Consider the following 12824-nt stretch of genomic DNA (forward strand, 5'->3'; position numbering starts at 1 on the left):
TTAAATTTTTTTATTGAAATTTTGAAATATACATGTACGCAATTTTACTTGCAACTAATATATATAGTAATATATTTTCAATATTTTATGCCAAATTGAAATTTGTAATACATTTTCTTAAAAATCTTGAACCGAATAAATCATACACTCATTTCGTATTATATATATATATAAACTACACAATCATCATGTAAATGGAGGATTTAAAAAATTCTTAGTCTTTGTCATGTTTGGCTTCTTTTCTTTGTAATTAGCGTATTCGGTTGAGGAAAAGACAAACTGAAATATTTGGCTCATAATCTTTCCTAAATTTAAAAAATTCTTAGTCTTTGTCATGTTTGGCTTCTTTCCTTTGTAATTAGCGTATTCGGATTAGTAAGTCAACTGCCCAAGATTATGAGCCAAATATTTCAGTTTGTCTTTTCCTCGACCGCGATTGAGATACAAGATCCATGATCACTATATATATATAATTGAATTATAAAATTTTAAAGGCCTAAACTCTAAAGGAAAGATTACATATCTGTCACCTCCACCTTCGTGGATAGATATATGCCAGACTATTGCCAGTAGTTAGGTTGTAGCTTGGACAGGTTTGAAGATTTTAAATTAATTAATTAATTAATTTTTAAAAAACAATTAAATCAACCCAGCTAGTGGATCGATCAACTTAATTGGGATCGATCGGATCGATGCAGTCTTCAGACAAGTGAATTAATGTTCTGAATTTTCAATGTGAACTCGTTCCTTGCGAATTTGTGTTGCACACTTGCACGGGCCTTTTTTTCTTCTTCTTTCTTTCATGTAAGGGAGAGTAAACAGCAGTTTTAATTCATTTCAAGAGAAGATAGCAGTTTCATATATAAGGCAATCTTTAACTCTACGAAAACTACATTTTTTTAACCCCTTTTAACTACTATTATTATTTTTGCAATGTTAATTCCCCGATCTATCGTTAAAATTGTAATGTCTCATTTCACAACGTACCCAAAATAAAAAAATAAATTAAAAAAAAAAACCCTCAATAAGATATATATATAAAGAAAAAAAGAAGAAAGTAAAGTTCCTTTTATTTTATAGAGGATATTATTGTCATCTTGTGTCACAAAAGGAGAGCAATACAACTCTGGCCTAATGGCATTGGAAGGGAGCATTGCAAAAATTAAAATATTGGAGAGGCGTTGCAAAAAAGAAGGTAATTAGAAGAGGGTAAATGTAGTTAACTTGAAGTTAATTAAAAGCTTAGGGTATTTACTCAGTATTTTTTATTTTTTCAAAATACCTACATCTCACTCTTTATTTTAACTATCCACTTTCACAGTTGTAATGTGATAGTATTAACCATACGTTATTAAAAGAAAGAAAAAAAAAAAAAAAAAAAAAAAGGGCTAATTGACACTGCTATATACACCGACCAGACGAAATAGTGGAAAAAAAAGAAGAAAAAAAAAAAAGTTTCTAGTTTAAATATTCCATTCTTTAATTTTCTTTCCAGCCATTATGCCATAATGTGTGTTTTAAAATGAACTCGACTCTTCCAGGTTATATTTAGAATATTGTTTCAAATTCATTTTGCAGTAAAATTCTAGATTGTAGCTCATCATCATCATGTTAGTGATTATATTTAGGAGTAATTAGTGTTGCTTGATCCACTGATCCATTGCCATTAGTGCGACGAATATGATAATGAAAAAAGGGTATATGTGTGTGCGACGAATATGATAATGAAAAAAGGGTATGCGTGTGTGCGCGCGTGTGCAGACGAATTAAAGCAACATGAATAGTTGGTCAGATGTCCATGCAGGGACAGAGCCAAAAAATTTATGGGAGGGAGCAGTCAAATTTTTTTTTTTTTTCAGTTCTTTATAATTTTTTTATTAAAAATATATATATATTTTTTGTTTGGTTTTTTTTTTTATGAAATAAAGATTACCGTAAAGGCCAAAAAAAGTAAGCATTTGAAAGTAATGGCCAAAAAATAGACATTTGAAAGTAAGGACCAAAAATTTAAATTTAAAAAAAAAAAAAAAAAAAAAAAAAAAAAAAACTTCATGGGTATTGCCAAAAAAATTAAGAATAGGGCCAAAAATCTAAAAATATGGCCAATTTTTTTTTGGAGGGGCCCCAAATGACTAAACTTATAACTTTACTTTACATTTTTTTTTTTTCCTTATTTTGGAGGGGGGACCATGGTCTACCCCGGTCCCCCCTCCCTCCCTGTGTCCATGCATGCTAATATCCATCGCCATCGTTCACTTAGTGAGCTATCCTATTTACTTGATGTCCCTAACTTTTTGAGAGATTTTTTTCCTTTCCCTTCCTCTCCGCCTCTTCCCCCTCCTTAAAGTAACATGAATAGTCGGTCAGATGTCCATGCTAATATCCATCGCCCTCGTTCACTTAGCGAGCTAGCCAATTTACCTTATGCCCCTAACTCTGTGGGCGATTTTTTTCCTTTCCCTTTCTCTCCGCCTCTTCCCCCTCCTTTGGTCCCCAGTTGTTTTTATTTCTTTATGTATTTACTTTTGTTGTTTTTTCTACTTGTTTAGGTACACTTTGTGGGTGATGCTCTTGGGATTTCACTCAAACTTTCCCCTCCATTTGAGTGTCTCCTACGCGTGCTCCGCCCCCCACCGTCCTCTATTAGGCCTTTTCTCTCTCCCCCACCGCGATGAGCTTCCAACACGTCTTCCATTTTCGGTTTCCATGGAGCACGCGATCAGATCTTCTTTCCGGCTGCTGTCATCCTCTTGGTGTGCTTTTTATGTTGTCTACTTCCTTGTAATTTTGTCTAGCTTTCATTTTTTTGTTTTTTTCTGGCTTGTTTTGTTTTCCTGTAATCGTTTTTGTTTTTGCTTATAATTAGGGCTGTAAATGAGCCGACACACTCGACAGCTCGCTCGCTACCCGCTCGACTAAGCTCGACTCGAACTCGAGCTCGACACTATTAAAACTCGCTCGTTACTGTTGAAACTCGCTCGATTAGCTAATGACACATACCCGACTCGCTCGATTAAGCTCGACGGGGGCTCGTGAGTTCGACTCGTTTAACTCGGGATCGAAAGGCTTGCCCGAGCTCGTTTAGGGATCGTGAGCTCGACTCGTTTGACTAGTTAATCGCCCGGCTCGCTCGACTCGGTTAGGGATCGTGAGATCGACTCGTTTAATTAGATAATTGCCCGGCTCGCTCGACTCGTTTATGGCTCGTGAGTTCGACCCGTTTTATCATCTGACCCGACCCAACCCACACGACAATGTCACTAAAAAAAAATTTTAACCATGTTATTAATCAATAATAATCATAGCTTGATAGCTTCAATATGTATACAATTAACTAGGTTATAGTATAACTAACATTATATGGAATATGTTATTATTTATAGGTTTAATGTCCAATTAATTAGTTGAAAATAATAATAATAGTAATCATCATATTCATAGGTTCAATGTGTGTACAATTAATTAATTAAGATATAAGGGTATAGTATAACTTATACTATAAGTGTACAACTAACATTGCATAGAGTATAGACTACGTTATTATTTTTAGGTTTAATATTCAATGTCCAATTACTTAGTTAAAAATAATAATAATACTATAATAGCAATCATCATATTCATAGGTTCAATGTATGTGCAGTTAATTAATTAAGATATAAGGGTATAGTATAACTTATACTATAAGTGTACAACTAACATCGTATAGAGTATAGACAATGTTATTATTTATAGGTTTAATGTCCAATGTCCAATGACTTAGTTAAAAATAATAATAATAGTAATCATCATATTCATAGGTTCAATGTGTGTACAATTAATTAATTAAGATTTAATAAGCTATTTATAGATTTAATAATAATAATAATAATTTATAGGTATTAGGTTTAATGTCCAATGTCCAATAACTTAGTTAAAAATAATAATAATAGTAATCATCATATTCATAGGTTCAATGTGTGTACAATTAATTAATTAAGATATAAGGGTATAGTATAACTTATACTATAAGTGTACAACTAAGATTGCATAGAGTATAGACTACGTTATTATTTTTAGGTTTAATATCCAATGTCCACTTACTTAGTTAAAAATAATAATAATAGCAATCATCATATTCATAAGTTCAATGTATGTACAGTTAATTAATTAAGATTTAATAAGCTATTTATAAATTTAATAATAATAATAATAATTTATAGGTATTAGGTTTAATGTATAATGTCCAATTAATTAGTTAAAAATAATAATAATAGCAATCATCATAATCATAGGTTCAATGTATGTACAGTTAATTAATTAAGATTTAATAAGCTATTTATAAATTTAATAATAATAATAATAATTTATAGGTATTAGGTTTAATGTATAATGTCCAATTAATTAGTTAAAAATAATAATAATAGCAATCATCATAATCATAGGTTCAATGTATGTACAGTTAATTAATTAAGATTTAATAAGCTATTTATAAATTTAATAATAATAATAATAATAATTTATAGGTATTAGGTTTAATGTCCAATTAATAAGCTATTTAAAAAATTAAATTATATGGTACTACTTAAATGCAATAAAATGTATTAAGTAGTATTTAAGTTTTTACCTTTTAAATATTGTTTTAATCTGTTAACTAATGTCTATTGGTATTGCAAAATAAATGCCAATAAATATAATGCTATAATTCCTATAAACTATAAACTATAAAATTAATCCTACCAAACACAATTTACAACTTACACCACACGTTTTTTAGAAAAAAAAAAAAAAAAAAAAACGAAACAGACGTTTAGAGTTTTTTTAGGGTACTAAAACGAACAACTTGTTAACTTAAATAAACGGTTGTTGTTGAATTGATTGAAATTTTAGTAAAAATCTACGGTTTAGATCATTTATGGGAAAACGGAGAGGCGAGCTCACATATAATTGTGCACACGGGATAATTCAATTTTTTTGAATTTTGAAAATATTTGAACTTTTACCTAGATTAATATCATCCGTTCGATTAATTGGCATTATTCCATAGCCGTTCGATCTGCAAAGTGGACGACAGCTGTATACCACCCCCGCAGAGATATGTATCTGGTGTTCCAAATAACAGCATGAGCTTATTAATCTAACGGTCATAAATTAAATAAAAACTTTGAGATCAAAATCAACGGTCAAAAAAAATTAGTTTTCACAAAAGAAACCGGATTCACTTAATTAATGCAGCAGAGAATCACTTCCGGCATTCTCTTTTTGCACGCAACGCACAGTGAACAAGACTGACGCGCCTCGATTTGCAATATTTATTTCCAGCCGTCCATTTTTTAGAGATTAAAGCTGAACCGTTGGATTAAGAAAATGGAAGCCAGCTGTAACGCATGCCTACCCGTGATAGTTATCTGGTGCTCCCATTTCTCTGATGAGCTCACTAATCCAACGTTCTAAAATAAATCAAAAAATCAAAAAGTAATTAAACGGTCAAGATGAAATATTGAGTATAGGTTGCACCGGATTGACCAACTCACGCACGCGGTGGATTAATTTCCAGACTCGTTTCTTCACGCAAGCACGACAATTAAGACTGACACGTTTGACTTGTATTTAAACCGTCCAATTTTTGGCGATTAAACTCCAGCCGTTAGATCACTCTAATGGACGACAGCTGGATACCACGCCTAACCTCAGAGTAATCTAGTGTTCCGCAGGCCACAGTAAGCTTGCTAGGATAAACTGATCGAACAACTCAAATAAAATCACTAATTTGATCTATATAATCGACGGACTATCTGAAAGGGTTACACGAAAATTTATTAGACACGGCCGTATTGGATTAAAAACTTATAAACGCATAAGTGGGACACGCGGCATGCTAGGGAAAATTGACAAAGATTGGATCAAATCCAACCATTCATTAATAAAATTGAAATCAGATCCAACGGCTGGGACTTGTTTGAGAAAAAACTAACCTAAAAATCATCAACCTCTCACGCTTTGCCGTCAGTGACTCAATCGCTTGCTTTCTTCTCTAGTTCTCTCCATTTTCAGTTCTCCATGTCTCCATTTCACTTAGAACCCTAACCAGCTAGACGAACTAGTAACCAGGCTAACCAGAGAGGCAGAAACGATTGAGGCTTGTGAAGAGAGGGAGCATTCAATGCGTATCCCATCGTGGATTCGTGGTTGGTCGAATACTTGAATGCTCGCAATAAATCCTTCTCAACCCCCTACCTACACCCTCTTCGTTTCAAATCCTCAATCGAGCCGTTGATGGATCATCTGATATCCATCTAACGGCTTTCAAGCCACTCGTAGAAGTTTTGCAAGCCAAACTCTTTTGATCAATCGCGTGAATCGCTGCTACTGTAGACCAGAAAAGTTCTCCTAGCCCGTCCAATCTCGCCGCCTAATTCTCATTTTCTTATCTTATTTACATTGTTTATATTTGATTTTTGTGTTTTTTCAAGTTTTAAACTGTTCTTCTGAATCTCTGATTTGTGACTTTTTTGGTTGTGGTGTGGAAGAGACAAAGATGATTGCTCTTGATCTGACTGTGATGGAAATGGAAATCGAGTACTGGGCTATCAAGTACTCGATTACCATTTTTTTATTCATTCCCAAATACCCCCATGATCCATCCCCCTTATATAATACTCGAGTGTATGAACCTGATGCATCATGTATGCAAGACTTGCTTGCACGTTACTCGAGTTGTTTGTATTTGTCTGCTCTTGCTTGCTGCTTGCTAACGAAATTCGAACCAGAAAACATTCTGACTTTTGAAGAGCCTCTTCTGCCTTTAAATTTAAGTTGAGTATTTTTTTTCCTGAACCCTAATCCGAACTTTTTATATTTTTCGAGTATTTTTAGTTCATTATTCCATTCTGGTTTTAATGTTGCTAATTTCATCATTTCAGGGAGTCTGGTACTGGTAGCACTGAATTTGCAAGCTGCAACAGTTTCAATTGCTTGAAGTTCAGGTTTTTTTTAAAAGTAACTTGTTATAAATCTGTTTAACATTAATTGCTATGTTATAAATACATGAATTGCTATGTTATATGTTGCTATGTTAACATTAATTGCTACGGTATAAACCTGTTTAACATGAATTGCTATGTTATAAATACATGAATTGCTATGCTATGTTATATGTTGCTATGTTAACATTAATTGCTATGTTATAAATCTGTTTAACATGAATTGCTATGTTATAAATACATGAATTGCTATGTTATATGTTGCTATGTTAACATTAATTGCTATGTTATAAATCTGTTTAACATGAATTGCTATGTTATAAATACATGAATTGCTATGTTATATGTTGCTATGTTAACATTAATTGCTACGTTATAAATCTGTTAAACATGAATTGCTATGTTAGGATTATGATTCTGTTATGTTTAAATGTTTGTTATATTCTGTTATGTATAATGTATTCTGTTAATGTAGTTTCTGTTAATTGATTTTTTATTTTCCATTCATTTATTATGTTATTTTATTTATTTGAGGTTTTTAATTTTACAAATTATTAACAGTTATCATGGACAATACATTTCAACTCAATGATGTTGATATGGGTGATGATTCACCCACTGCCGACCCTACTCCTGGATCTGGTGTGTCTGCTAGTACTGAATGCACACCAGATGTACATGTTAATCTGGTTTCTCCTGCTGTTGTTGTATCTAGGGATGGGGCTGGTCCTGGGGATGGGGATGGGGATGGGGATGGGGCTGGGGCTGGGGTTGGGGTTGGGGCTGGGGGTGAAGGTGTGTCAGTTGCCTTCCAAAGGAAGGAAAGGCAAAGGACTTCCAAAGTCTGGAATGACTTTTCTTCTATTGAAATAAATGGTGTAAAAAAATCCCAGTGTAATTGGTGTAAGAGGTTGTTTTCTGTAGGGAAATCTAGTACTACCTCCACCCTTAGTAGGCATCTAGCTGCTTGTGTGAAGTTTGGGGAGTTGAATAGCCTTAAGAAGCAAAAGACTTTGTCTTTTGAACCTAGTGATGACAATGATGGTTTAGGGACATTGACAAACTTTACTTTCAATGAGAAGAAAGTTAGAGAACTTGCTGCCCATATGGTACTTCTACATGAATATCCCTTTAATATGATGGAGCATGAACTTTTTAACAAGTTCATGAAGGCTTGCACACCATATTGGAAAAAAATTAGCCGTGCCACTGTAAAAAGTGATTGCATTGCCACTTATAACATTGAAAAGAAAAAGTTGAAAACACTTCTAAGTGGGATTGATAGGGTAAACATAACTACTGATATGTGGACCTCCTCCCAAAGGGTTTCATATATGGTGGTTACTTGCCATTTTGTGGATTCTAATTGGCTACTCCAAAAGAGAATTTTAAATTTCTGTAATGTACCTCCTCCACATTCGGGTGTTGTTATTGCTGAAGCCTTAAGAAACAGTTTTATTGAATGGGGCATTTTGGATAAAGTACTTACAATAACTGTTGATAATGCTAGTGCTAATTCTGCTGCCATTGACATTTTGAGAGATGATTTTGAGTTGAGGGGTAGTTTGCCTATTGGGGGGCTTATGTTTCATGTTAGGTGTTGTGCTCATATTACCAATTTGTTGGTGCAAGCAGAGCTTTCAGAAATAGGGGACATAATAGATTCTGTTAGGCAGGGGATTAAATATATAGTGGCTTCTGAGAGGCGGTTGATTGCATTTAGTGATATAGCAAAGCGTTTGGACTTGGGTTCTAATAAACTTGTTTTAGATGTTCCTACTCGATGGAATAGCACCTACTTGATGTTGAAGACTGCAATTAGGTTCAAGGAAGTGTTTCCTAGATACCATAGAGTAGAGCAAGCTTTTCTGTGGGTGGTAAGTCCTGAACAGTGGGATAAGGTTGAGAATGTGAACCAAGTTTTAGCTGTTTTCAATGATGTGACCAATGTTGTCTCTGGAAGTGACTACCCTACATCCAATCTGTTTTTACCTGAGGTGTGGAGAATGAAAGAAATTGTGGATATTAAGGCTGGGGATAGGAATGAATATATGAGATTAATGTCAGCTAAGATGAGTGATAAATTTGATAAGTATTGGGGAGAATCTAATATGGTGATGGCCTTAGCTGCTGTGTTGGATCCTAGATACAAAATGAAGTTGATTAGGTTCTGTTTTCCTATCATTTATCCACTTGATACGAAAGGTGATAACATAAAGGGGGTGTTGAGTACTTTGAAAGAGTTGTTTGAGGTTTATGTTGCTGCCCATAATGCATCTATCATTCAACAACAAGTAGCTGCTGAAGTCAGTGCTGCTACTACTTCAGTTGCCTCTGTTACAGAGGAAGTTTCTGGTGGCAGATCACGTTTTAGGCAACATGTTAGAAGCAATGACATCATCCGGCCCATAAAAACAGATTTGGATGTTTATCTTGAAGAAGATGTATTCATTTCTGATAGTGAGCATGGTGAAGATAGTGATGCAAACTTTGATGCTTTGGGATGGTGGAAATCCAATGCCTTAAAGTACCGCATCTTATCTAAGATGGCACGGGATGTATTGGCTGTTCCAATCAGTACAGTTGCTTCAGAATCATCTTTCAGTGCGGGTGGTAGAGTTATTGAACCCCATAGAGCATCATTATCAATTGATACTGTTGAGATGCTCCTATGTGGTGCAGATTGGGTTAGAGCACTTCATGGCATTAAGAAAAAATCTCGAATACCTGTAAGTTTATGATTCTGTTATTTTATTTATTTCCATTTTCCAAACTCTTTTTTACTTATAATATCTCCTTATTAACTTTGTGGTTGTGTTTGTAGAAAATGGTGGAAGTGGAATTGCCAAATGTGCCGTGAATGCTTGTTTCTCATTTCTGTGAGGTTATGATTCTGTTATTTAATTTATTTCAATTTTTCAACCTCTTTGTTACTTATAATTTCACCTTATTAACTTTGTGTTTGTGTTTGTAGAAAATGCTGGAAGTGGAATTGCCAAAGTTGCCTGAGTGCTGTTTTCTCATTTTCTGTGAGGGATTCTCTGAAAAAACTGAATCTGTTTACTATTTTCTTATGCTTATTAAATATGTAATTTGAATGCCACATTTTATTTTGATGTTATATTCTGTATTAATTGTTATACTTTGCTGGTTTTTTTGGAACTTGGAATGTTGGACATTTGGATTACCTGCTGTTCTGTATTAATTGTTATACTTTGCTGGTTTTTTTGGAACTTGGAATGTTGGACATTTGGATTACCTGCTGTTCTGTATTAATTGTTATACTTTGCTGGTTTTTTTGGAACTTGGAATGTTGGACATTTGGATTACCTGCTGTTCTGTATTAATTGTTATACTTTGCTGGTTTTTTTGGAACTTGGAATGTTGGACATTTGGATTACCTGCTGTTCTGTATTAATTGTTATACTTTGCTGGCTTTGTTGGAACTTGGAATGTTGGACATTTGGATTACCTGTTGTTCTGTATTAATTGTTATATTTTGCTGGCTTTGTTGGAACTTATAACTTATAAGTGTAATCTTTATAATAGGTTCATTTTGAGTTTGCTTGTAATCTTTTAGCCTATATCATGCATCAACTTGTGTTCAATCTGCACTCCCATTGTTTTTGCAAATCTGGTTTTTGAACAATCATTAAAATGTCTATTTGCAATTTTGCATAATCTTAAGTGATAATTCTCCCTTGACATGTTGCAAGGGAGTTAAATACTTCTAACAATTTTTTTTTTCATTGAATGCAGCGACTCTGTGTGGGTTTGTGGCAACTAGGGCTGTGTAATTTAGGTGCATATTTCTCATTGGTCTAATCTTTATCTCTGTATGAATTTGATTATATTAACTTGTTCATATAACTAGTTTTAAATCATTGAATGCAAGTTCTTTATGATTCTGTTATTTGATTTATTTCCATTTCCTAAGCTCTTTTTTTCTTGTAATTTCACCTTATTGACTTTGTTTTTGTGTTTGGGGAAAATGTTGGAAGTGGAATTGTCAAATTTGCCATGAATGCTATTTTCTCATTTCTGTGAGGGAATCTGTTTATTGCTTTCCTTTGCTCATTGAATATGTAATTTGAATGTCAACATTAGATTTTGATGTTATGTTCTGTAATAATTGCTAATTTGCTATACCTTTGCTAGCTTTGGTGGAACTTGGAATAGTGGACAATTGGATATCCTGTTTTAATTTTTATACCTTTGCTAGCTTTTTTTGGAACTTGCAATATTGGACATTTGGACAACCTGTTTTAATTGTGTAATCTTTATTATAGGTTCATTTTGAGTTTGCTTGTAACCTATTATTAGCCTATATCATGCATCAACCTGTGTTCATACTGCCCTTCCCATTGTTTTTGCGGATCTGGTTTTTGAACAATCATTAAAATGTCCATTTGCATAATCTTAAGTGATAATTCTCCCTTGACAAAGTGCAAGGGAGTTAAAAACATCTAACAAATTTTTTTTTTTATTTGAATGCAGTGACTGTGTGGGCCTGTGGCAACTAGGGCTGTGTAATTTAGTTGTATTTTTCTTATTGGTATATAATCTTTTCTCTTTCTGAATTTGCTTATCTTAACTTGTTCATGTGAATCATGTAAATAATTTCAAATCATTGAATGCAGAGACTCAGAGCCAGTTGTGATGTATTTTGTTTGCAAGTCTGCAACTGGGAACCAAAACTGATGTATTTGGTTTCATGTAATCTTGCTGTTTATGTTCATTTTGAATTTGCTTGTAATCTTTATTATAGGTTCATTTTGAGTTTACTTGTAATCTCTATTATAGGTTCATTTTGAGTTTCCTTGTAATCTATTATTGGTTCATTTTGAGTTTCCTTGTAATCTCTATTATAGGTTCATTTTTATTTCCTTGTAATCTTTATTATAGGTTCATTTTGAGTTTGCTTGTATTCTCCATTTTAGGTTCATTTTCAGTTTCCTTGTATTCTCTATTTTAGGTCCATTTTGAGTTTGCTTGTAATCTATATTATAGGTTCATTTTGTGTTGGCTTGTAAATTTGTAATCCCTGTATTTGGTTTTTTTTCAATTTGCTTGTAATCTATTTTATAGGTTCATTTTCAATTAGCTTGTAATCTCTATTTAAGGTTCATTTAGAATTTGCTTTGTAATCTCTATTATGTTCATTTCCAATTTGCTTGTAGTTTGTCATTTGGCTGTTTGCTGATGTAGGTACAATCATACAATTATATTGAATTTTTATGATGAATTTTGTGTTTTTGTAACTTTGTTCACTAAATTGGAATTTTTCCTTCTTTTTAACCATTAAACGAGCCTTAAATGGGCTGGGCCACACATTTAAGGCTCGTTCGACCCATTTAACCGGGCTCGGGCTCGGGCTCGGGCTCGAAATAATGTTCCATTTAACGAGCCTTAAACGGGCCGAGTCAGACATTTAAGGCTCAGTTGGCCCTTTAACCGGGCTCGGGCTTGGGCTCGGGCTCGGTATACTGGAAAGAAATAAACCCATCACTTACGAGCTCGGGCCGAGTCGAGCCACTCGAGTACTCGACTCGGCCCGAATTCCCCATTTTGGTGAGCCCAAGCTCGATCCTGAGCCAATGTTGTCTCCAATGAGCCGAGTATGGGCAATGGTTTTGTAGCTCGGCTCAAGCTCGAGACCGGCTCATTTATTTTCCCTCTGTAATGAGCCGATCCAGTATTGGCAAAGCTCGACTCGGATCGGCTCATTTACAGCCCTACTTATAATAATGCTCGGTCCTCTTTCTCGATCTACCTGCTTGATGCCCTTCAGGTTTGTTGCTTTAGTCCAGACCTTTGGGGTTGTGAATATGAACGTTATCCTGGCTTTCGGGTTGAGGAGTATGA

General features: G+C 34.0%; 1 protein-coding gene across 1 annotated transcript; it reads left to right on the plus strand.

The window, feature by feature from the left end:
• Positions 1-7525: 7525 nt before the first annotated feature.
• Positions 7526-9819, plus strand: LOC132191773 (zinc finger BED domain-containing protein RICESLEEPER 2-like). Its single transcript, XM_088512853.1, has 2 exons — positions 7526-9688; positions 9784-9819. Exons 1-2 carry the CDS (start codon positions 7526-7528, stop codon positions 9817-9819), a joined length of 2199 nt encoding a protein of 732 aa, XP_088368979.1.
• Positions 9820-12824: the final 3005 nt, after the last annotated feature.

The sequence above is a fragment of the Corylus avellana genome, chromosome 2 (assembly GCF_965113065.1).
Source record: "Corylus avellana chromosome 2, dhCorAvel1.hap1.2, whole genome shotgun sequence".
In the NCBI taxonomy this organism is placed as follows: Eukaryota; Viridiplantae; Streptophyta; class Magnoliopsida; order Fagales; family Betulaceae; genus Corylus; species Corylus avellana.